This window comes from Carettochelys insculpta, chromosome 19 (assembly GCF_033958435.1).
Source record: "Carettochelys insculpta isolate YL-2023 chromosome 19, ASM3395843v1, whole genome shotgun sequence".
Lineage (NCBI taxonomy): Eukaryota > Metazoa > Chordata > Testudines > Carettochelyidae > Carettochelys > Carettochelys insculpta.
Window position 1 is genome coordinate 435,963 of NC_134155.1, and position 25,178 is coordinate 461,140.

Genomic DNA, 25,178 nt, shown 5'->3' on the forward strand with positions numbered 1-25,178 from the left:
CTTTTTTACATCACACCTCTGGGTACCCCTGCTTTGTGTCAACTGATGGGACATGCTTGCTGTCACATATATTGCCCCTCTGTGAGAAGAATCTCCAAAACAAACTCTAGAGCTCAGTCTTCACATGCCCAATTCATACACAAGGGGAGGGATTAAGCAGGCACTACCAGGATTCAGCACACTTTCATTTAAGTGCCTGCTTTGGTCTCAGTGTTCGTATCTACACAAGAAAAAGCAGTATCCAGATCACAATAAATGCCATCAATAGTGCAGATATAGTGGTCATAGCGACAAAGTAAGCTCTAATGTAGATGAGACTCAAGTGGTTTTATCACGCCACCAAACTGAATCATGTCAGATGAATGATGGTTAAAACTCCAAAGGCTGGTCTACACTACAGCGATAAATCAATCTAACCTACACAACTTCAGTTAAATTAATAGCATAATTGATGTCAATGTTAGATCCACTTACTGCAGGGGCCACGTTCAATGTATTGATGGGAGACGTTCTCTCATTCATTTTCAATATGCTTCTTAGGGAGGTGGAACACACAAATTAGTGGGGGAGCGGTCTCCCATTGATTTAGCATTCTTTCCCAGACCCACTAAAACAACACTTGCTGCACTGACTGCAGCACTGCCAATTTAACAGCAAGTGTAGACATACACCAAGGACCGATAAATGCCATTATTCCTAACAGTGGGCCTGCAGTGAGGCAAAAGCAAACAGTAGGAGAATTAAAAGCAAAAGAGGGAACTTTCTGGATCAGATCTGTCTGCATTCTGTTCAGTCCAGTATCCTGCCTCAGACAGTGGCCACTATAGATGCTTCAGGGGAAATGCAAGATGTCTAACCTTATACAGATTAGGTCTCCTCCTAATCCCTAACTTTTAGGGACTGGTGTAAAATCAGAAACATGAGGTTTTTAATGTCCCTTTCAACATCTGTTAGCATTAAATATGATAAATTTGGATAGCCTTGTCCATATAAGTATCCAACCAGTTTTTGAATCTTGCTATGTTCTTACATTCAACTTCTTGTGGCAACAAATTCCACTCTAATTATATATTGGATGAAAAAGTATTTCCTTATACCAATTTTGTACATACCTTTTAATTTGACTGTTTCCCTTTTCTTGTTTTATGAAACAGGAAGTTTACAACATATCTTCTTTAGACCATCAACGATAGTATATATTTTTGTCACGCCTCCTCTTATCTGTCTTCTCTCTAAGGTAACAATCCCAGTCTTTTCAATCTCTCCTCATATGCAAGTTTTCCAATATCTTTATCATTTTCACCACCCTTATCTGAACCCTTCCCCAAAAACCCCGCAATTCTGCATTAATGAGGAACAACTGACAAGAACAGCTCCATTTGGTCAGCCCAACTGTCCATCTATCTATCCTAGTACTTTGGCTTCTGACCATGACTAGAGGCAGACTCTTCAGAGGGAATGAACAGATCAGGGCAATTCTGAGTGATCCATCCCTTCTCAGCCATTGACCAGCTCCTGACAGCTGGAAGTTTAGGAATGTCCACAGCCAGGGTTATCTAACTGGCCATCTTGGTTAATAACCACTGATGGATCAACCTATCCTCCATTAACATATCTAATATTTTTGGCTTTCACAACACCTGTGCAACGAGCTCCACAGGTTGACTACACATCGCATGAAGAAGTCTTTCCCTTTGCTTTTTTTTAAACCTGATGTCTGTTAGGGTATGTCTACACTTGGGAATGAAGTCGAATTTGTTAAAGTCGATCTTTTAACACTAGATTTTCTAAAGTTGACGTCGAGCGTCCTGACCAGCTCAGAAAGTCGATTTAGTGTGTCCCCACAAGGTTGCTTAAGTCCCACTGTGGAAGCAGTGCATTCTGGGCACATAGCTCACAGTTCCTGCAACCTTATTGCATTTTGGGATTTTGCACCAGTGTCTTTGGGGAAAAAAGTTGCCTCAAGGGCTTTTGGGTTTCTGATGTCATCATCCCGGAACGCATTTCCCTCACTTCCCCCTTTCTGGCTGGAAAAAACAGCATTTTTGTGCTTTTTTTAATTGACTGCCAGCTGCCATTATACGATTCCAGTACACTTCAAAGGTTGACGCAGTGTTTTGTGCTCAGTTCCCACATTGCAATGCAGTTTTTTCTGAACGTAATGCTCGTGCTGTATGAGCCAATTGCTTCTAGAGGCACTGACAGATGTGAAGATCTGGAGAGAAGAACCGTTGAGTTTCTGGCAGCACTGAAAGAACTATACTGCACAGAGTGCAGCTTCTGGGGCTGCGAAACCAGCATAGACCAGTAGGATCACATCATTTTGCAGTCATGGAACGATCAGCACTAGCTGCGAAACTTCTGCACACGTAAGACAACTTTCAGGAAACTTTGTGAAGTGCTGTCTCCCACCATGAAGCACAATGGTACCACAAAGAGACCTGCTTTGATAGCGGAGAAGCATGAGGCAATTGCTCTTTGGAAGTATGGAACGCCAGACAGCTACCAGTCAGAAGGAAATCAGTTTGCAGTGGGCAAATCTATGGTAGAGGCTGTTTTCATGCAGGCAGCCAAGGCAATCAACAGGCTTCTCCTATGGAAGACAGTGACTCTGGGGAATGTACAGGAGATAGTGGATTTTTTTGAAAAAGTAATGTTCTTATTTATAGTGGAACTAATGGAAGATTGGGGGGGGGTATAGAGGAAAAAAGAGAAGTTACTCACCTGTGTAGTAACGATGGTTCTTCGAGATGTGTCGCCGTGGGTGTTCCACAGTAGGTGTTGGGCTCGCCCCGGTGCCGCAGCTCAGAAATTCTTCAGCAGTCTCCGTCAGGTCGCGCACGCACTGATGCACGTCAACTCTTCGCACGCTTACGGTCACGTGCGCGATCCGGTCCCCGCCAGTTCCTGATCAACTGCTCTGGATGCCCCTGAAAAAACACACAAACAGAACTCCGAAGTGGGGAGGAACGGGTGGGTAGTGGAGCACCCACAGGGACACATCTCGAAGAACCATCGTTACTACACAAGTGAGTAAATTCTTTCTTCTTCGAGTGGTCCCCATGGGTGCTCCACAGTAGGTGACTACCCAGCAGTAACCCCCCCCTGAAAAAGGAGGTGGGTACCCGATTTATGCGCAGCTTGCCCCTGAAAGGACTGCTGTCGACACGCGTGTATCCTCATCAAGCATCCTGTGCATGGCGTAGTGCTTGGCGAAGGTGTCATAGGAAGACCACGTCGCCGCTCTGCAGATATCTCTCAGCGCGATTCCTTTGAAGAAGGCCATTGACGCCGCCATCGCCCTAGTAGAGTGGGCCCTTGGCGGAAATGGCAGAGGAGTCTTGCGAAGCTCGTAACACAGTCTTATGCAAGACACAATGTGATTTGAAATCCTCTGTGAAGATAGCACTTCTCCTTTTGACCTGGATGCAATGGACACCAGGAGTCTGCCCGTTTTCCGGAAAGGTTTAGTTCTATCGATGTAGAAGGCCAGTGCCCTTCTTACGTCAAGTAAGTGCAACCGTGCCTCTTCATTTGAGTTGTGAGGCTTAGGATAGAACGAGGGCAACACTATTGGTTCGTTAATATGAAAATCTGAAGAGACCTTCGGAACGAAGGCTGGGTGCAAACGTAAGACTACCGCTTCTTTTGAGAATATCGTGCAGGGTGGTGTGGACATTATGGCCGCAAGCTCACTCACTCTGCGAGCTGACGTGATTGCCAGGAGGAAAGTCGTTTTAATGGTAAGTAGTCGAAGGGGGACCGTAGCCAATGGTTCAAAGGGCGGTCCCGAGAGGGTGTGCAAAACTAAGTCTAAACTCCATGATGGCGGTATTGGTTTCCGAGGGGGGTACAGATTTACCAACCCCTTTAGGAAACGTGAGACAACAGGATGGGCAAATGTGGTTGATCCATCCTCTTCATGCCGAAATGCTGATATAGCCGCCAGATGCACCCTTATAGAGGATAGAGAAAGTCCCTTTTGTTTGAGTTGTAGCAGATAGTCCAGAATCGTAGGTATGGTGGCATCCTGGGGTGTTAGCTGCCTGGAGGAGCACCAAACGGAAAAACGCAACCATTTGTGCTGATAAGTCTTTCTGGTAGAAGTCCTCCGACTACATTCAAGGACTTGTTGTACTCCCTCTGAGCATGTAGCCTCTAAGGCGCCTAGCCATGGATTAACCATGCTTGTAGCCGAAGTCTCTTCGGGTGCGGGTGCAGTATTGACCCCTGAGCCTGAGCGAGAATGTCCGGTACTGTTGGTAGGGGAAATGGCCGATGCTGTGCCATGCGTAGAAGCAATGGGAACCACTGTTGCCGGTCCCAGGTTGGGACTATGAGTATCATGCGTGCTCTCTCCCTTTTGGCCTTCTCCAAGACCTTGTGTATAAGTGTCGTGGGAGGGAACGCATAAAATAGAGGGCCCTTCCATGGGATCATGAAGGCGTCCCCCAAAGACCCCTGTCCCATGCCTGCTCTGGAGCAGTACTGGGGACATTTCTTGTTGTCCCAGGTGGCAAACAAGTCGATTTGGGGAAAACCCCATCTGCGGAACACTTGGTGAAGTAGGTCTGAAAAGATCTGCCACTCGTGAGTGGGCGCAAAATGTCTGCTGAGCTGGTCCGCCTTGACGTTGTGGACACCCGGTAAGTATGAAGCCTTTATGGTTGTATTGTTGGCAATGCACCAGTTCCACAGTTGGACCGCCTCCGCACAAAGTGTATGAGACCTGGCTCCCCCCTGCCGGTTTATATAAAACATGGTGGTGGTGTTGTCGGTATTCACGCCGACTACTTTTCCACACAGATAATTCTGAAAATGCCTGCATGCACTGAACACTGCTCTGAGTTCTAATATGTTTATGTGCAGTGTCTTCTCCGCGGGAGACCATAACCCTTGAGTGATGTTGTTGTCCATGTGTGCCCCCCATCCCATACGGGAGGCATCTGTTGTAATGAACACAGTAATTTGTGGTTGGCGGAAGGGCACCCCTGTTAGAAGATTCTTGGGGTTTTCCCACCATGTTAGCGACCTTCCTGCCTTTGTTGTAAGTGACACCCTCTTGTGAACGGTGTGGATTGAGGGTAGTGGAAAGGGATTGTGTATCCCGTGTTTACAATCTCCAATACCCGCTTTTCCATTGTGGGTAAAATGGCTTGAATCGGTGATGGAACATGTACTGAGATTGGCACTGAGATACGGTCTTGGCTTCGCGACCCTCGACATACCTGTCAAACCTGCTGTCTTGTACTTTGCCCTGAGGAGGCGTTGCCCTGCTGAGGTCGACGCCTAGGGCCCTTGTAATGTGATTGTTGATGACGTCCCTGATCATAACCCCGTTGAAATTGGGTACGTTGCTGTTGGTAACCATAACGGCGTTGTTGAGGATAAAACTTCTTCCTTCTGAACGGTGTATATTCCCAAAGTCAGAAGTGTTGCTCTGGAGTCTTTGCTCGAGTGTAGGACTGAGTCGGTTGATTCTGCAAACAATTTTATTTTGTCAAAGGGGAGGTCTGCAATTTTGACTTGTAACTCCTTGGGAATGCCGGATGTGTGAAGCCATGATTCCCTCCGCATTACCACCGCAGTGGCTACGGCACGGGCTGCTGTGTCCGCCACATCCAATGCAATCTGTACGCCTGCTCAAGAAGCCGCATAGCCTTCTTGTACAATTGCCTTAAGAATCGGTCTTTTATCCTCCGGAAGGAAGTCCATGAGGGCAGTAAGTTTAGAGTAGCTGTCGAAATTGTGGTTCGACAAATGAGCAGCATAGTTGGCCATGCGGAGCAACAGAGTAGATGAGGAGTAGGCTTTTCTACCCAGGAGATCCAGCTTCTTTATATCCTTGTCCAGTCCCCCAGATTTGTACTGGGACGATTTGGACCTATGTTGAGACGATTCGACCACTAGTGAATTTGGCTGTGGATGACTAAAGAGAAATTCCATACCTTTCGCAGGGACGAAGTACTTTTTGTCTGCCCTTTTGTTGGTAGGAGGAGCGGATGCCGGAGTTTGCCATATGTTAGTGGCTGCCTCCATGATTGCATCGTCCAAAGGAATAGCTATTTTAGAAGAGGACGGGGGCCTGAGATTTTTAAGGAGTCTGTGGTGCTTTTCCTGCACCTCCGCCACTTGAATATCTTGGGATTGAGCTACCCTTTTAAACAGCTCCTGGAACTGTTTCAGGTCATCTGGGGGAGAAATGTCTCCAGGAACCACCGCCTCGTCTGGCGAGGATGAGGAGGCATCACTATGGTATCTCTCCTCCAATTCCTCTGGATCCTGGCTGTATTGGTATGATTGTCTTTTTGAAGCTTCGAGGTGGGGTTCAATGTCTTTCGACCCAGCCTCTGATTGGGGAACTTGTGGTGTTCCCCCAGGTGGAAGCTGTACACTGTGGCATTGAGGGGGAGTTGACGGGGATCCACGGTGAGATGCGGACCTCCTAGGCTGACGCCCTGTATAATGATGGCGGTCATAGCAACAGGGACAGGGGCCTGGTGATGGGGACCTGGACCATGACCCAAAAAGATGTAAGGGTGGTGCAAAGAATGCCGTGACCGTCGAGATGACACCGACGTATGGGGAGAGCCTCTGTGGGAATACTCGCAGGGGTCTCTGCTAGATGATGGAGAGAAGCGTGCAGCCCCCTGAGATGGACTCCGAAGAAAGGGAGATGGACGTCTGTGGCAGGCTGAAGGTGTTGCTGCCCGTCGAATCTCCGGTGGTGATCGTGGTGACAGAGGCAGCGTAATTACCTCAGGGGAGGGGCTGCGGTGCCTGGTCTTTGTTTTAGCTTTTGCCCTCTCAGGTGGTCTTATCGCTGGGCTTGGTATCGTAGCAGGTGCCATGCTGGTTTCCACTGCTCCTGGTGCTGTCGTTGCCGGTGCCTCTGGGGAAGCTTCGCTCGGTGCTGCAGTAGCCGGTGCCGGTCTGTCCAGTGCCTGCACGGCTCTCAGTGCTGTCTCCCCAGTAGCTGTAGGCCCTTGGGCGGTTACATGCGCCGCGGCTTTACCAGCGGAGAAAGCCAGCGTGCGCGGGCCCTTCGTTGCACTCGTCCCGCTCCCAGAAGTAACTGGCAGGGAATCGAGCAGGAGAAGCTCTTCTTTTCTTCTGCACAGAGGAGGTCAAAGAGGCAGCCTTCCTCTTGTGCGATCCTGAAGAGCCCTCCGTATGCGTTGTCTCTGATGAGGCAGGTTGAAGTGCTTTGTCAAATAGCAGCATCTTCAACCTCATTTCCCTATCTTTCCTAGCCCTATTCGTCAACTTGGAACAATGGGAGCACTTCTGGGGAACGTGTGTCTCCCCGAGGCAACGGATACATCTGCTATGGCCATCCGAAGCAGGCATGGCCTCCTGGCAAGATTCACACTTCTTAAAGCCAGGGGATGACATTGTTAAAGCTCAACTCTGCGAGTCCTCAGGTGCTAAGAGCACACTTATCAATTTGATAACAATAACCACCGTTGGCCTTTGGAGGCTTGACAAAAAAAACTAGCGGGCCTGCCCGGAGGCAGCCGCTGCAGTCTTTAAGATAGTCTTTTACTTTTAAACGAACTGTAACGAGGTAACTAAACTATAACAACTATATAACTGCTAACTATGAAATATTATAACTATTAACACAAGAAAAATTAGATTTATCTGTCTCGGGCATTGGAGCCGGAGAGGATTCCGTCTGCAGCCGTTGGTGGTTGAGAAGGAACTGGCAGGGACCGGATTGCGCACGTGACCGTAAGCGCGCGAAGAGCCGACGCGCATGGGTGCATGCGCGACCCGACGGAGACTGCTGAAGAATTTCCGAGCTGCGGCACCGGGGCGAGTCCGACACCTACTGTGGAGCACCCACGGGGACCACTCGAAGAAGGAAAAAAAGGATAAGCTCAGGGTTAGCAGTCAAAGGTTAGTCTTCTGGTGGGTGTTGATTTTGTGGGGCTGTGAAGTAGGGCTCTCCATGGCCTTCTCCTTGCTCTTTCTGGGTCCCTGACAAGAGAAGAAGGCCAAACGTGTGGAGAGAGGAGCTATGGAAGTGGGGGACATCGGCTGTATGTGGGGTGCAGAGTCAGTAGTAGGGGAGTGGGGTGACTGGTTAAGATATCTCAAATGATCATGCCTGAAGTAGCTGGGTGGGGTAGCAGAGAAGAATTTGGTCTCTTTGACTGTGGGATTCTGTTTCAGGAACTAGGATTGCTAGGAAGAGATGGGATCCACCTAACAAAGAGAAGAAAGAGCATCTTTGTGAGCAGGCTTGCAACCCAGTGAGGAGAGCTTTAAATTAGGTTTGTTGGGGGGCGGTGACACAAGCCCTGAGGTAAGTGGGGAAGAAGTAGGGTACAACAAAGCAGATTTCCTGGGTGAAGAGGAGAAAGGGGGTCAATCATCCATGTCTCTACAAAGCTTGTACACAAATGCAAGAAGCCTGGGAAACAAACAGGAGGAACTAGAGGACCTGGCACAGTCTGAGATATATGAAGTGGTTGGAATAACGGAGACTTGGTGGGATAACTTGCATAACTGGAGCACGGTCACATAAGGGTATAAACTGTTTAGGAAGGACAGGCAGGGGAGAAAAGGAGGAGTTGTGCTCTGTGAGAAAGCATTATGATTGCTCAGAGTGCCAGTATAAGATGGGAGAAAAGCCAGTTGAGTGTCTTTGGGTTACTCTTAGAGGTGGAAGCAACAGAAGTCATGCTGTAGTTGGTGTCTGCTATAGACTGCCAGATGAAGGAGATGAGGTAGATGAGGATTTCTTCAGATGCCTAAGAGATGCTTCCAAATTATAGGCCCTGGTTCTCATGGGAGATTTTTAACATCCGGACATTTGTTGGGAGACCAATACAGCAGCACACAGACAATCCACAAAGTTTTTAGAGAATGTTGGGGATAACTTCCTGTACAACTGCTGATGGAACTGACCAGGGCCTATGCACAACTCGACTTGCTGCTCACAAACAGGGAAGAACTAGTAGGAGAAATAGAAGTGGGTGGCAACCCGGGAGGCAGTGATAACAAGATGGTAGATTTTAGGATACTTACAAAAGGAAGAAAGGTGAGGAGTAATATACAGACCCTGGATTTCAAAAGAGCAGACTTTGACTCCCTGAGAGAACTGATGGGCAGGATCCCTTGGGAAACAAAAATGAAGGGCAAAAGAGTTCAGGAGAACTGGCAGTATTTTAAAGAAGTCTTGCTGAAGGTACAGGAACAAACAATTCAGCTGCATAGTAAGAAATGCAAATATGGTAGGCAACCAGCTTAGCTTAACAGGGAAATCTTTGGTCAGCTTAAACTCAAGAAGTGGAAACTTGGACAGATGACTAAGGAGGAGTTAAACTATATGGCTGGAAAATGCCAGGTAGTAATCAGGACAGCAAAGGCACAATTGAAACTGCAGCTGGCAAGGAACATGAAGGGTAACAAGCAGGGTTTTTACAGGCATGTTAACAATAAGAGGGTTATCTGGGAAAGTGTTGGGCCGTTACTGGATGAGAGAGGTAACCTACTGACCGATGAGGAAACAAAAGCTGAAGTACTCAATGCTTTTTTTGGCCTCTGTCTTCATGGACAAGGACAGGTCCCACACCACAGACAATGCAGTATGGGAAGGTGGAAGGTAGCCCTCTTTGGGGAAGGAACAAGTTAAGAGCTACTTAGAAAAACTAGATGCACACAAATCCATGGGTCTGGATTTAATGCACCCCAGGGTTCTGAGGGAATTGGGAGATGTCATTGATGAGCTTTTGACCATTATCTTCAAAGACTCTTGGAGATTGGGAGAGATTCCAGATGACTGGAAAAAGGCAAATGTGACGCCCATCTTTAAAAAAGGACAGAAGGACAATTCAGGGAACTACAGACCGGTCAGCCTTACCTCAGTACCTGGGATAATAATGGAAGGGACCCTCAAGGAATCCATTTTGGAGCACTTGGAAGAGAGAAAAGTGATCAAAAGTAGTCAACATGGATTCACCAAGGGCACGTCCTGCCTGACCAATCCGATTAGCTTCTACTATTAGGTAACTGGCTCTGTGGATGTGGGGAAGTCAGTGGATGTGATATACCTTAACTTCAGAAAAACTTTTGACACAGTCTCCTACAACATTCTTGCTCATAAGTAGAGGAAGTATGGATTGCATCCATGGACTATAAGGAGGACAGAAAGCTGGCTTGACGGTTGGGCCCAACGGGTGGTGCTCAATGGCTCAATATCTGGATGGCAGTCGGTTTCAAGAAGAGTGCCTGAAGGCTCAGTTTTGGGGCCGGTATTGTTCAACATCTTTACTAATGACCTGGATGAGGGACTAGATTGCACACTAAGAAAGTTGGCAGATGACACCAAGCTAGGGGGAGAGGTAGATACGTTGGAGATCCAGAGTGATCTGGATAAATTGGAGGATTGGGCCAAAAGACATCCGATGCAGTTCAGCAACGAGAAGTGCAGAGTTCTGCACTTGGGATGGAAGAATCCCAAGCATTGTTATAGGCTGGGGACTGACTGGCTCAGCAGCAGTACGATGGAAAGGGACCTAGGGGTTATGGTGGATGAAAGGCTGGATATGAGTGAACAGTGTGCGCCCTTGTAGCCAAGGAGGTTAATGGCATATTAGGGTGCATTAGGAGGAGCATTTTGACCAGATCTAGAGAAGTAGTTGTTCCCCTCTATTCGGCACTGGTGAGGCCACATCTGGAGTATTGCGTCCAGTTTTGGGCCCCCAGTATAGAAAAGAGGTGGATGTGCTGGAGCAGGTTCAGCAGAGGGTAACAAAAATGATTAAGGGGCCGGAGCACATGACCTGTGACGAGAGGCTGAGGGATGTAGGCTTATTTAGTCTGCAGACGAGAAGACTGAGGGGTAATATGATAGCAGCCTTCAACTTCCTGAAGGGGAGCTCTAACAAGGATGGAGAGAAACTGTTCTCAGTGGTGACAGATGGCAGAACAAGGAGCAATGGTCTGAAGTTACAGAAGGAGAGGAGTAGGTTGGATATTAGGAAAAACTACTTCACCAGGCGGGTGGTGAAGCACTGGAATGCACTGCCTAGAGAGGTGGTGGAATCACCATCCCTTGAGGTTTTTAAGTCCCAGTTTGACATAATCATGCCTGGGATGACTTAGAAGAGTTTGATCCTGCTTGAAGCAGGGGGCTGGACTTGAAGACCTCTTGAGGTCCCTTCCAGCCCTATGATTCTACGCAGTATGCTGTCCAGGGGAGAATGAATGGAATAAGGGAGGCAGGTATCAATGGTACCTAGAGTGGACTGGGACGCTGTGCCTCTAAAAGGGAAAGGTAATATATACGGATGCAGGGGGCATGTAAAGGGGTATGTATTGGGGTGGGGTGCATGGTTCGCTGATCTTTTCCTCAAGCACCACTTCAATTAAGGCAGAGGTCACTGATTGTGATTTCTTAATTAGCAACTCAGTGCTGTCTGACTGCTCGTAAGGGAGATGAATGAGTCATGCATTTGTGCTTGGCAGTCCATATTTTTTCTCCAGTTACTGAGCTCTGATTTTTCTTTTGTCACTATATCAAAATTTTCCAACATTTCATTCTAGGTCGTCTTCGTCCACATTTGGGGCAACCTCTTATCAGTTGGATTGGGCCCTCTTTGTCTACTACCAAGGTTGTTCCCTGGTAAAATAAATTTAGAAATACATAATTGGCAATAGCATCATTTTTATCTTTACTTGGAACAAAGACCATACTGACAGAAAGAATGGCTGCCTGTCTCTAAGGAACAGCATATTGCAGCTGCAAGGTCACTCTGGTGACTCTTAAGATTAAAGAATGCAGGATTCCAAGCAGAATGATTTCAGCTCTTCTACTGCTGAGGTTTACCTTCAATATTACAGCAAGCCATCCTCGGCTCACAGGAAAAAATATTCTTAAAGGAACATCAGGAGGGTTGGAGGTCACCTCATGTCCCAGGGATGCCGGCCCATGTGGGAGTGGATGGCTGCATCATGGCATTCTTAAAGCCCGCCAGCCCAGGAGGGAACAGGTTGCCTGGAGCACTTGCTGATTAAAGCAGCACCTGGATCTTAAAGAAGCTGCTCCACAAGTTTAAAAAAAAAAATCATAAAAGGTCACTGAGGGCACACACATGAACAAGGGGAGGGTCCAACCGCCTGACAGCCCAGGAGCGATGGAGGTTGCTTGGAGTGCCTGATGCTTAAAGCAGTGCCTAGATTTTAAAGCATTTGTTCCACAAGTTAAAAAAAAAAATCATAAAAAGTTCACTATGGTCCAAAGTTCTTATGTGTTCCAGGTTGCCAAATGGGGCATTAATGTTATCAGAATAAGAAAAGGGGTAAGGAAAGATTGTTTTTCTGTCCAGGTACCATGTTGGAAAATGTGCAATAATACTCTGTGACGACATGTTTCCAGACCACTTACAGGTGGCTTGATGCAGCAAGGGGTCTTACTGTGGAAACAAAAACAAGTAAGGTCACCTCGAAAATCTTGTGAGGATAATCCAAAAGTGCCTGTCAAAGACCTTCAGGGAGATGTCCAAACAGAATCAGTGCTCCATCCCCACACACATTAACAAGCTGTTCTAAGGGAAAGGGGCATAGACCATTCACCCATGACTGCAACATACTATTATCAGTAGGAAAAAAAAGCATACTTACCAAAAGTGCCCTCTCCAGGATCTGGGTTTGCCTTCAAAGCTGCCTCCTGAGTTAAGGGGAAGGCCTCCACAGGCTCCAGCTTGAGAAACAGCTCCTGGCTTTCAGGATCTACTTCTATGCTAGCATGGAACCCGATGTCATCCACCTCTTCCACATGAGGACGTGCTTCATCATTGTCCCGAGGAACACTCTGCATGGAGGAGTTAAGTCATCTTCTAGAGGAAGAGGTTGCATTTGCCCCCAGAATAGCGTGAAGGTCATTGTAATATCAGCATTTCAGGGGAGATGCCCCAGACCGACTCTTGGCTTGATTCCATTTCCATAGCTCTGCCTCAGCTCCTTGATCTTCACACGACACTGCTAAGTGTCCCTGCTGTAACCTTTCTCAATCATGCCTTTTGATATTTTAGCACAAATACCAGCATTCCTTTCACTGCTTTGTGCTGTTGGAAAAAAGATTCTTCCCCCCTCCCACTGAAATGAGGTTCAAGATCTCCTGATGGCTTCTTGCTGAGGCCCTTTTGTGATCCTGGGAACTCCTGGCTACAAGGCATACTAGGTGTGCTGCAGAGATGTGATCCACACTCCTGCTCGCCACACTGGCCAGAGAGGAAAGGAAATCTAATCAAAATTGCCAGGCTGATAACCTCTGCTTCCTGTGACCTACTTCCGGCTCACCTGGAGAGCAGTAGAGGTTAAGCGATGACCAGAAAAGACATCTTGAGGAGCACTGTGGGACAGTTTTGAAGGCTAATAAAACAGATCGACTTAGACCTTTAAATGTGACTCAATCTCCTAGTGTAGACCAGGCCTTAATTTCTGCCACATTCTCACTCCTCCTCCTCTACCCCTGCTCCCCGCCTCCTTCAGCTTCTTTTCCCATACCCACACTTTCCTTGCATGGTCTGTAAGTCTGCACTTATGGGAAGACTGACATACTGGTGGTTGATCTTCCAAGGTTTGATTTGGCACACACGGTAGGACTATGTTAAATCAAACTGCTATGGTGCTGCTGTTGACCCTGGTACTCCTGGCAGTCACAATGAATAAGGGAAATTGACGGGAGAGTTTCTTCCACTGTGGGGATGGTGATGAATATCGATGTTAGATATATCGACTAGCTATCAAATTCTCATATCTGGATTTGGATATCTAAAATTGATCTTATCCCCTAGTCTAGACCAGGCTTCTGACAGAAGGTATGCTGCAGAGATTGTCAGTAGGGAATTGGATTCATTGCCCTCACCTGTGCTTGAACTTCATCAATTCATTTAGATAGTTACCTAGGTACACAATAGATTACATAAAAAAGCACTAGTGAAGTCAGTACCAACTAAAATTTCAGTTTTATACTGCACTGCATGCAGTACACTGAAATGTACATATATATTTTCCAGCTGAACTATTTCATAATTATGTGGTGAAAATGAGAAAGGCAGCAATTTTTCAGTACTAGAGTTCCCGTGACACTTTTGTAATTTAATGTCTGATTTTGTAAGCAAATAGATATTAAGCAAGGTGACCTTGGGGGTACACAAGATAAATCAGACTCCTGAAAGTGAAATAATTTGCAAAGGTTGAGAGCTACTCATCTAGAGCATTTTTGGATGGTCCTGCAGAGTCCACCTGGATCAGTTTAAGGTTGCTGCTACACTACCACGGTCCCATCAGAGGGGCCACGGTAATGAAGCCATTCCAAGCAAGCTAATGAGGCACTGACATGAGGTAAGCAGTGAGGTGGCAAAGTTTGCAGATGACACCAAGTTGTTCAGGACAGTCAAAACCAAAAGGGATTGTGAAGAACTACAAAAAGATCTCAGCAAACTGAGTGACTGGGCAGCAAAATGTCAAATGAAATTTAATGTGGGTAAGTGTAAGGTAATGCACACTGGAAAAAATAACCCAAATTACACGTACAACATGATGGGGTCAAATTTAGCTACGACAGATCAGGAAAGGGATCTTGGAGTTATAGTGGATAGTTCTCTGAAGACATCCACGCAGTGTGCAGCGGCAGTTAGTAAAGCAAATAGGATGTTAGAAATTATTAAAAAAGGGATAGACAATAAGACAAAAGATATCATACTTCCCCTATATAAAACTATGGTACGCCCACATCTTGAGTACTGTGTGCAGATGTGGTCTCCTCACCTCAAAAAAGATATATTGGCATTAGAAAAGGTACAGAAAAGGGTGACTAAGATGATTAGGGGTTTGGAACGGGTCCCATATGGGGAAAGGCTAGAGAGACTGGGACTTTTCAGTCTGGAAAAGAGGCAATTGAGGGGTGATATGATAGAGGTATATAAAATCATGAATGGTGTGGAGAAAGTGAACACAGAAAAATTATTTACCTTTTCCCATAATACAAGAACTAGGGGACACCAAATGAAATTGATGGGTAGTAGGTTCAAAACTAATAAAAGGAAATTTTTCTTCACACAGCGCACAGTCAACCTGTGGAACTCCTTGCCCGAGGAGGCTGTGAAGGCCAGGACTCTATTAGGGTTTAAAAAAGAGCTCGATAAATTTTTGCAGGTTAGGTCCATAAATGGCTATTAGCCAGGGGTAAAGTATGGTGCCCTAGCCTTCAGTACAAGGGCAGGAGATGGATGGCAGGAGATAAATCACTTGATCATTGTCTTCTGTTCTCCTTCTCTGGGGCACCTGGCATTGGCCACTGTCGGCAGACGGGATACTGGGCTGGATGGACCTTTGGTCTGACCCAGTATGGTCATTCTTATGTTCTTATATTCAGTGCCTCATTAGCATAATGGCAGCCACGCGAACAAACTTCAATTTTCAGATTGAGAGTGAAGATTGGGGCAGCTTCGAAATAAGCACCCTGCTTTGACATTACCTTACTCCATTCTAGTTCTGTGGGAGTAAGGGAATGTCAAAGCGGGGTGCTTATTTCGAAGCTGCCACAATCTTCACTATCGATCTGAAAATCAAAGTTTGTTCACGTGGCTGCCCTTATGCTATTGAAGTTCATTAGCTTGCTTCAAATTGTATTACCGTGGCCCCTCCGATGGGCCCATGGTAGTGTAGCAGCAGCCTTAGTGCAACACACCACCTGTGGCTTAGGTAGTGAATCCAGCAGTGCTCCCAACCAATTCACAATCATCTGGTTTGCCCCTCTCTGCACAGCATACACTTGTGCCATCGGAGATGGGAAGAACAAATCATGTCCCGCTCCTCCCACCTCATTCTCTAATGCTATATACTATGTTCATAAAATCACACTTGATATACATTAAATGTGTGTGCTTACAAAATTACTTGATTTAAGACCAAATCAGTAATTTCATAATTATACTCAAAAAAAAAAAATCAGAAGACTTAACTGAAAGTTAGGAAGGACTGGTATCTCTGCAACAGAGATAAAAGCCAAAAACCACTTGTCAATATACAAAAAGAACCCCAAAACATGATACATATGCCCTCCCCACAACATACCACATTTCTGCCTCAGTCTCTTCCCACCCTCTACACTCTCACATACATTCATCTCCTTAAAACATAGTCCCCAAACTGCCTTGCTTTTTCTTCTCCCCATTTCAAGCACTCACACATAATTTTCCAGGCAGGAGTTCTCCATTTGAATCTGTGTAAGAGAAACACAGGGACTTCCTGCTGAAACCCTGAAGAACTCCCTCCATTCCTTTCAGACTGGACACACATCAGAAAAACTGCAGGGGACAATAGTTAAACAAATCTTACCACTGCCCTGAACTTCATTTCTGATCCTTTCCAGCTTACACAGAACTTTCAGAGGCTGTTTCAAAGCAAGAAATCTGAGAACAACTCTCTTCAATTAGCTGCCGTTTTTTTTTTAAATGACATTTTGGTACAGTCAGGAACCACTCCTACTTACTCAGCTCCCACTGGAGCTTGCTAAAGAAGGCGTTTTACAAGGAGAGTAAGCAAAAAGACTCTCCTCCCCTTCTGAACAGAGACAGAGACAGACACAAAGATCACAAGCTGAAGCCCAAGATAAAAGAAGTCTGAAGCTTGCATGGGGAACATAAGCTATCTAATGACAGAGAAAAATGGAAAGAAAAGGAATCAGAGGCTGGAAGCCTTGAGTCAGACCTTACAACTCAAAACCACAGAATAAAAGCAAATGCAGACATAGGGTGTAATATGGCTAAATCTCCACAGAAAGACAGCTACAAATTGGATCATCATGAAGTGGGCTAAACTGAAAGAAACCCAAACACACTGATGTTGAAGTCCACAGCAAAGTTTATGTGCCTGAAACTTCAGCTTCTCTCATGACTCCAGCAAACCAAAGAAAACACTGCAAGAACTGCTGGTAGGAAATGGCTGATTGTCTTATTTGTACTTGCAAAAGTTTGGCACACATATCCAGCAACATTCTGTTCCAGAACCATTATGAAGCATCTACACCCAAGGCTCCTTACAACTGGAGTGGCTCCAATGTATGCTAGCACACCTGAACCACTTATTCCATAATGCCTAGCACTGCTGCTGGCAGCAGGGGTACCTGGTTAACTTCTCAACAAGAGGCACTTCATTATGGGATGGAGTTATCAGTCCCCCTCAAGTGAGGCAGTTACAACACTATTTCCTGGGCACATTGAGGGAAAAAGTCACAAGACAATATTTCAGATGTTGCAGCCTTCTTTACTGTTGTGTGCTGCTATGAAGCACTGATGAAACACACTGCACTCCAACTATTCTGGGTCCCAAAGAAGCCACCAAGTAGTCATATAAAGCTGCTATGATGTTGGGCAGACTGTAGCTATGTTAATCTGTTTCAACGAAAAACAGCAAAGACTTCTGTGGCAGCTTAATGGCTAACACATTTCGTCCAGCCCATGTAAGCTCATGCCCAAATAAATTTGTAAGTCATTAAACTGCCACAGAACTCGTCATTGTTTTTTCCTTGGAGCTACTGCAAACTGTGCTGGAGACAATGCAGTCTCTTGAGAGGGATCGACTCCACCACTGGATTTGATTTCATTTCCCTTTTATCTAGGCTTCCATAACAAAAAGTAACTAACATGGCCACCTCTCTGTTACTATAACAAAAAGTGTTAAGGCTAACAATTTTCCAGCCATGTAATGTGATTTGCAGCAAAGTTGCCAACAGCAAAAGGAATTTCTCAAGAGAGGAGTACTGTGTAATGTGTCTCAGAATCCAAATACTTCAATTTATGCAGACCATGTATTTTCCTTTTATATTGTTTCATTACGATCCCACTCTTCAGGAGTTCATAGCATGGTGTCCCTCAGCTAGCCACTTATTACCTGGGAAAATTATTAAAACTGCAGGAGTAACCACACATAGTGGGTACTAACAGAGAGGAAGCCGTGCTAGTCTATACACTATCAAAACAAAAAGCAGTCGAGTAGCACTTTAAAGACCAGCAAAATAGTTTATTAGGTGAGCTTTCATGGGACAAACCCACTTCTTCAGACCATAGCCAGACCAGAACAGACTCAATATTTAAGGCACAGAGAACCAACTGAGTCTGTTCTGGTCTGGCTATGGTCTGAAGAAGTGGGTCTGTCCCACGAAAGCTCACCTAATAAACTATTTTGCTAGTCTTTAAAGTGCTATTCGACTGCTTTTTGTTTTGATAGTGGGTACTGTTTGCATACAGAGAAAGACAAAGAACCTGTCCTGAAGTCTGTACAATGCCAACTTCCTAGACTGACAATATAGCCCTTACTAATTAAGTCAATTGTTCAGCCCCAGTGAGGAGATTTGTGCTCCCTTCTAGAAATAGAGGTAGTTCTATCCTGACCCAAAGGAGACCTAGTTCAGATTCCCTGGGTGTTTGCAGAAACCATACCCTTCTTTGCATCTTCAGGTCTGGTAAAATTAGGCTAGTCCTGATGCCCAGTGTTGTCTACTCAAACTTTTTCTGAGATTAGCCAACAAATACTGAAGCTATTTTGGACCATCAGTAATGGCCATCTTCCAGGGACTTGGTAAGGCCAACAGGGGCACCCAGTCACAGTCCCTCACTATTCAGTGACTAAAGCTTGAGAGATAGGGGAGGTAGAGTTCAGCACAAGATAGAGGGGGGATAGTAGTAAGGAGAAGTTTGTTCTCTTCCTTGAGTATACTTGAAGTGAAGATACTTTCATTATTCCATTGTTAGACTGGTAATTGTCATACATCTGAGAATCCTGGGTCATATTCTAGCACTACTATTCAAGCCACATTGTATCTGTGAAATATATGCAAGTGTGCCAAGAAGCTGCTTAGAAGACATTAAGGTATACAGCTTGCTGGCAAACTGCAACTAGAGATGGTGATCATCCAGCTCTGCCCTCACCAGCAGGCTCCTCAAGGAGATGAGCAGAACTTGGGAGAAAAAAAAAAATTGAAAGCCTTAAAAGTTTCCTACCCAGGGTTTACTCAAGCTTCAACTTCCATGTACATTGCAGATTATGTAGTACTGGGAAGATGGATCAAGGAGTCTGAGGTGCAAGTGGTGTTCTCATCCATCCCCCCGTTGAAGGAAAAGGTTCAGTTAGGAATCGTTGAATTTTGGAAGTAAATGTGTGCTTGCACAGGTGGTGTTGGAGGGAGGGCTTTTGTTTGCGCAATCATGGGATGCTGCTCTGGGCATGAGAATTACTAGGAAGAAATGGAATCCACCTAATGAAGAGGGGGAAGAGTATCTTCAAGGGCAGGCTTGAGGGCTTTAAAGTGGGTTTGTCATCAGACGGTGACCTAAGCTCTGAGGGAAGAGGGATACCGGGAAGATACACAAGGAGGAAGTTGCAACAGTGTAGGACCCCTGACTCATATGGAGAATGTAGGGCAATAAGTTATCAAAGGTATCTGTACATGAACACAAGAAGCCTGGGAAACAAGCAGAAAAATTACAAGTCCTGGCATAGTCAAAGAACCATGATTTGATAGGAACAACAGACTTGGTAGGGTGAGTCATGATTGGAACACTGTCATGGAAGGGTATAAACTGTGCAGGAAGGATAGGTGGGAAAGAAAAGGTGGAGGAGTTGCACTGTATGTAAGAGAGGAGTATGATTGCTCAGAGCTCCAGTACATAGAAGGAAAAATTCTGTTAAGAGTACTTGGTTTAAGCCTAAAGGAGGGAGACAACAGAGGTGACATTGTGGTTGGCCTCTGCTACAGTCTGCCAGATCAGATGGATGAGGCAGACGAGGCTTTCTTTGGATAACTAAGAGAAGCTTCCAGAGCAGAGTCCCTGGTGCTCATGGGGGATTTTAATCACCCTGACAGCTGTTGGGAGACCAATACAGCAGTACACAGACAATCCAGGAGTTTTTTGGAGAATGCTGGAGATAAATAACCAGGGGCCATGAGCAGCTTGACCTACTGCTCACAAACAGGGAGGAATTAGTAGGGAAAGTAGAGGTAGGCTGTAACCTACAAAGCAGTGATCATGAGATGGTTGATTTCAGGATCCTGACGAAAGGAAGAAAGGAGAGCAGCAAAATACATACCTTGGACTTCAGAAAAGCAGACTGACTCCCTCAGAGCACTGGTGGGAAGGATCCCCTGGGATGCTAACATTAAAGGGAAAGGAGTCCGTGACAGCTGGCGACTTATTGAAAGCCACAGGAACAAACCACCCCGATGTGCAGTAAGAAAAGCAAATAAGGTAGGCAACCAGTTTCACTTAGCAGTAAAATCCTTGGTGAGCTTAAACATAAAAAGAAAGCTTAAAAGACATGGAAACTTGGACAGATGACTAGGGCGGAGTATAAATATGTTGCTCAAGAAAGCAAAGGTACAATCAGGAAGGACAAATCACAACTGGAATTACAGCTAACAAGGGAAGGATAACAAAAAAGGTTTCTGCAGGCATGTTACCAATAAGAGAGTTATCAAGGAAGGTGTGGGACCTTACTGAATGAGGGAGGTAACCTAGTGACAGATGATGTGGAAAAAGCTGAAGTATTTAACACTTTCTTTTGCCTCCATGCAACCCTCGCATATCCCAAACTTTGGGTAAGTGGGGGGGGGGCTTGAATGGTGGGCTGGGGCCAAGGGGTTAAGCCTGGGGTGGGTTAGGGCTGCGGGAGGGGGGTGGAGTTGAGATGGAGCATGTGAGCGCTGTAGCCGAGTTTGTGCAGGTTGGACCAGGATTTGCGGAGCAGGGTCCATGTGCAAAGGGCTGGACTCCGGGCCCTGCGTGCCATGCCAGGGGCTGTAGTGCACTGGGGCCGGGAGCCCCCCCATGCAGGTTGGGGCTGAGTTAGGTCCACTGGGGGTTGGGGGCAAAGGGGGTTTAGCCCCGCTAGCTGCCTGCAGCAGCAGGCAGGTATAGGGGCTAAAACCCTTCTCCCTACCTTCCCAGAATGTTGCCGCTATCAGCTTCACAGCAGCACCGCTCTAGGAAGGGGTTTTAGCCCGCCTGGCTGCCTGCAGCAGCAGGCAGCTAGGTGAGCTAAAAGCCTTCCCCCCTACCTTCCCATGGTGATGCCTAGTGCTGCTCTGGAAAGGCAGGGGGAAGGGGCTCTTAGCCTGCCTAGCTGCCTGCAGCTGTGGGAAGCTAGGCAGGCTCACAGCCACACATCTTCAAGTTGTGTGAAAGTCACATTAAAACAAGTTTCATGCTCCCTGAAGACACGTAAAGTGAGGGTTTACTGTACCTTGACTTTAGTAAAGTGTTTCATACAGTCTCCAACATCATACTTCCTTAACTTGCTGGCAAGATTTAATTGGATAAATGGACTGTAAGATGGGTAGAAAGCTGGTTAGATTGTCAGGCTCAATGGATAGCGATCAGTGGCTTGATGTCTGGTTGGCAGTTAGTTTCAAGCAGAGTGCCCCAAGGATCGATGCTAGGGCCAGTTTTGTTCAACATCTGTAGTAATAACCTGGATGAGGGGACAGATTGCTCCCTCAGAAAGTCTGTCAAGGACACTAAGTTAGGGGTAGAGGTAGTGACATTGGAGAGTAGAGATGAGGTCCGGAGTGTTCTCACCAAAGTGGAAGACGGGCCAAAAGTAATCAGATGAGGTTCAACATGAGCAGAATCCTGAACTTTGGAAGGAAGAATCCTACACACTGTTATAGGATGGGGACCAACTGGATAAGCAGCATTTTTGCAGAAAAGGACCTGGGGGATTACAATAGATAAAAAGCAGGAAGTGAGTCAACAGTGTGTCCCTGTTGTCAAGAATGCTAACAACATATTAGGGTGCATTAGGAGGAGTATTTCCAGCAGATCTAGAGAAGCTATTATGTCCCTCTATTCAGCATTGCCGAGGCAACATGGGGAACATTAAGAAGTCTTGTGCACCTTATTGACTAACAGATATTTTGGAGCATAAGCTTTCATGGGTAAAGACCCGCTTCATCAGATGCATGAGTGGGGGCGTGGTTTCAGAGGGCTATTTACAATGGGGAATAATGTGTCCAATTCTTGGCTTACCACTGCAGAACGGATGTGGATGCATTAGAGAGGGTCCAGCAGAGGGCAACAAAAATGATTAGGGGATTAGAGCACATGGCCCGTGAGGAGAGGCTGAGGGATTTGGGCTTGTTGAGTCTGCAGAAGAATGAGGGAGGATTTGATAGCAGCCTCTAATTATCTCAAAGGAGGTTCTAAAGAGGATGGAGAGAGGGTGTTCTCTGTAGTGACAGATGGCCAAAGGAGGAGCAGTTGTCTCAAGTTGCAGTGAGGAGAGGTGTAGGTTGGATATTAGGAAAAACTATTTCAGTAGAAGAGTGGTGAAGCTTTGGAATGGGTTATCTAGGGAGATGATAGAATCTCCATCCCTAGAGGTTTTGAAGTCTCGGCTTGACAAACTTCTGGCTGGGATGATTTGGTTGGGGTTTTTCTGCTTTGGGCAGATGGTTGGACTTGATGACCTCACAGGGTTTCTTCCAGTTCTCTAATTTTATGGTCTCTCTCATTTCCCCCTACAGTTCTAACTGGATGCAAATTCTCTTTTCATGTCTGTTTTCAACTTCTATGGAGTAACTGTGAACTGCTGAACAACTGCCACAGGCCACTAAAAAGCAAGCAATTTTTCAGCAGTGGATTAAAGTATTCCTATATCTCAGGAAAGCTGACAAAGCAGGTCTTTGCCCACAATAGCTTATACTCCAAAATATCTGTTAGTCCATGCGGTACCACAGGACTTCTTGTTCAAGAAAGCTCTGTGATCCTTCTGGCTAAGAGATACTATTTAAAATATGCCACTTTAAGTCTTACGTTTATCATACTTTTGCTTCAGAAAGCACTTGAAGTACACAGTACTACATTGACATGTTGACACAACCCACACCCTGGCTCCTAGAGCAGCCCTCTGCTTGAAAGGGTGAGGCATATTTACAATTCCAGGACTGTAGGTAACCACACCTCAATCTCAAAAGAAACTTTAAAATAAGCTTCAGAGCTAGAAGAGATAATATATTAGGAATTTTTTTAAAGAGCTGCCCAATTAGTGAAGGCTTCTACTTCAGATCACATCTGCACTAAACCAAATTCAGTGTGTGGGAAGGGGCATGGCCACAATAGCATGGACCCCTGGAAAACAAAAGTAAAAATAACCATCATTTCTGCAGCACAGGCAAAATCTTACCGACACTTTAGACTCTGCTGGATATACCTAAATTCAGGAACACAGTTAAAACCCAGTTTAGTTCGACTTACATTCCAAGAATAAACTACATTTTTAACAATGTCCGGTCATCACTGCATTGTAACAGCATGCCCGACAAGAGATTTATAGTGTGGACAGCACCTGAGCCTTTTAGCTTTCCTATGGCTCTTTCAGAGCACAGTCAATTCCTATTAGCATTTTTCTAAAGTCTCTCTAATCCTAGCCTAGATTCCAGCCACAGAAAGAAAGAGACAATGCCATATGTGTCAGGAAGTATACATATATTAGGGGAACTAGTGGTGTTCCCCAAGGATCAGTCCAAGGACCAACCCTATTCCACTTATTCATAAACGATCTGGAGAAAGGGGTAAACTGTGAGGTGGCAAAGTTTGCAGACAATACTAAACTGCTCAAGATAGTTAAGACCAAAGCAGACTGTGAAGGACTTCAAAAAGATATCACAAAACTGAGTGACTGAGCAATAAAATAGCAAATGAAATGTAATGTGGATAAATGTAAAGTAATGCACATTGGAAAAAAATAACACCATCAATACATACAGTATAATGGGGGCTAACTTAGCTACAACTAATCAGGAAAGACATGTTTGAGTTATCATGGATAGTTCTCGGAAAACTTCCACGCAGTGTGCAGCGGCAGTCATAAAAGCGAAGAGGATGTTAGGGAATCATTAAAAAAGGGATAGAGTATAAGATGGAGAACATCTTATTGCCTTTATATAAAACTATGACATGCCCACATCTTGAATACTGTGTAGAGATGTGGTCTCCTCACCTCAAAAAAGATATATTGGCATTCAAAAAGGTTCAGAAAAGGGCAACTAAAATGAGTAGGGATTTGGAATGGGTCTCATATAAACACAGATTAAAGAGACTGTAGCAACCCTAAACAGATAAGTATATTTTAATAGAACCTTTGCATTACCATGTATCTTTGTATTTCTCTGTATTATCCTGTATCTTTTGTACCACTTTGGCTACGTCTACACGTGAAGCCTACATCGAAGTAGCTTATTTCGATGTGGCGACATCGAAATAGGCTATTTCGATGAATAACGTCTACATGTCCTCCAGGGCCGGCAACGTCGATGTTCAACATCGACGTTGCGCAGCACCACATCGAAATAGGCGCTGCGAGGGAACGTCTACACGCCAAAGTAGCACACATCGAAATAAGGGTGCCAGGCACAGCTGCAGACAGGGTCACAGGGCGGACTCAACAGCAAGCCGCTCCCTTAAAGGGCCCCTCCCAGACACAGCTGCACTAAACACCACAAGATCCATAGAGCTGACAACTGGTTGCAGACCCTGTGCATGCAGCATGGATCCCCAGCTGCAGCAGCACCAGCCAGAAGCCCTGGGCTAAGGGTTGCTGCACACGGTGACCACAGAGCCCCGCAGGGGCTGGAGAGAGAGTGTCTCTCAATCCCTCAGCTTATGGCCGCCATGGCGGACCCCACAATTTCGAAGTTGCGGGACGCGGATCGTCTACACGTTCCCTACTTCGACGTTGAACATCGAAGTAGGGCGCTATTCCCATCCCCTCATGGGGTTAGTGGCTTCGACGTCTCGCCGCCTAACATCGATGTTAACATCAAAATAGCGCCCAACACGTGTAGACGTGACGGGCGCTATTTTGAAGTTAGTGCTGCTACTTCGAAGTAGCGTGCACGTGTAGACACGGCTTTTGTATCTAACACCATGTTATACCTAAGACACCATTTTGAGGGATATGCTCTGCTGTATTAGCCTGTGAATCTTGTGCTGTCTCTGTGTGAGGATGGATATGTGAGAGATGCATCTTGAAGTGTAAATGTGAGTGCTTACTGAGTTAGCCTCTGGAGCTAGCCTGTCTGGACAACAAAGACTAGGTGGCTAAAGAACAATAAAAACTGGACTCTACAGCAGCGACCCACCCGGAGAAGAAGATTAAGTCCC

At 45.9% G+C, this 25,178-nt stretch overlaps 1 protein-coding gene across 6 annotated transcripts in view; it reads right to left on the reverse strand.

Annotated features, from left to right (window-relative positions):
- The window catches only part of MYO1C (myosin IC), a 178,706-nt gene that overhangs the window by 122,097 nt on the left and 31,431 nt on the right, over positions 1-25,178 (reverse strand). Inside the window, exons 2-3 of one of the 6 annotated variants that reach the window (XM_075013374.1) lie at positions 12,634-12,823; positions 1,113-1,232 (exon numbers count right to left, since the gene is read on the reverse strand). The exons of 2 other annotated variants lie outside the window; for them this stretch is intronic. Coding sequence is in view for 1 of the 4 variants with exons in the window: in XM_075013370.1 (XP_074869471.1) it covers positions 16,357-16,374 (18 nt within the window). In the remaining 3 variants the exon portion in view is untranslated. Of the gene's footprint in view, positions 1-1,112; positions 1,233-12,633; positions 12,824-16,356; positions 16,507-25,178 lie in introns of those variants that run through there. 3 more of the 6 variants (XM_075013373.1, XM_075013371.1, XM_075013370.1) reach the window with 3 other exon arrangements.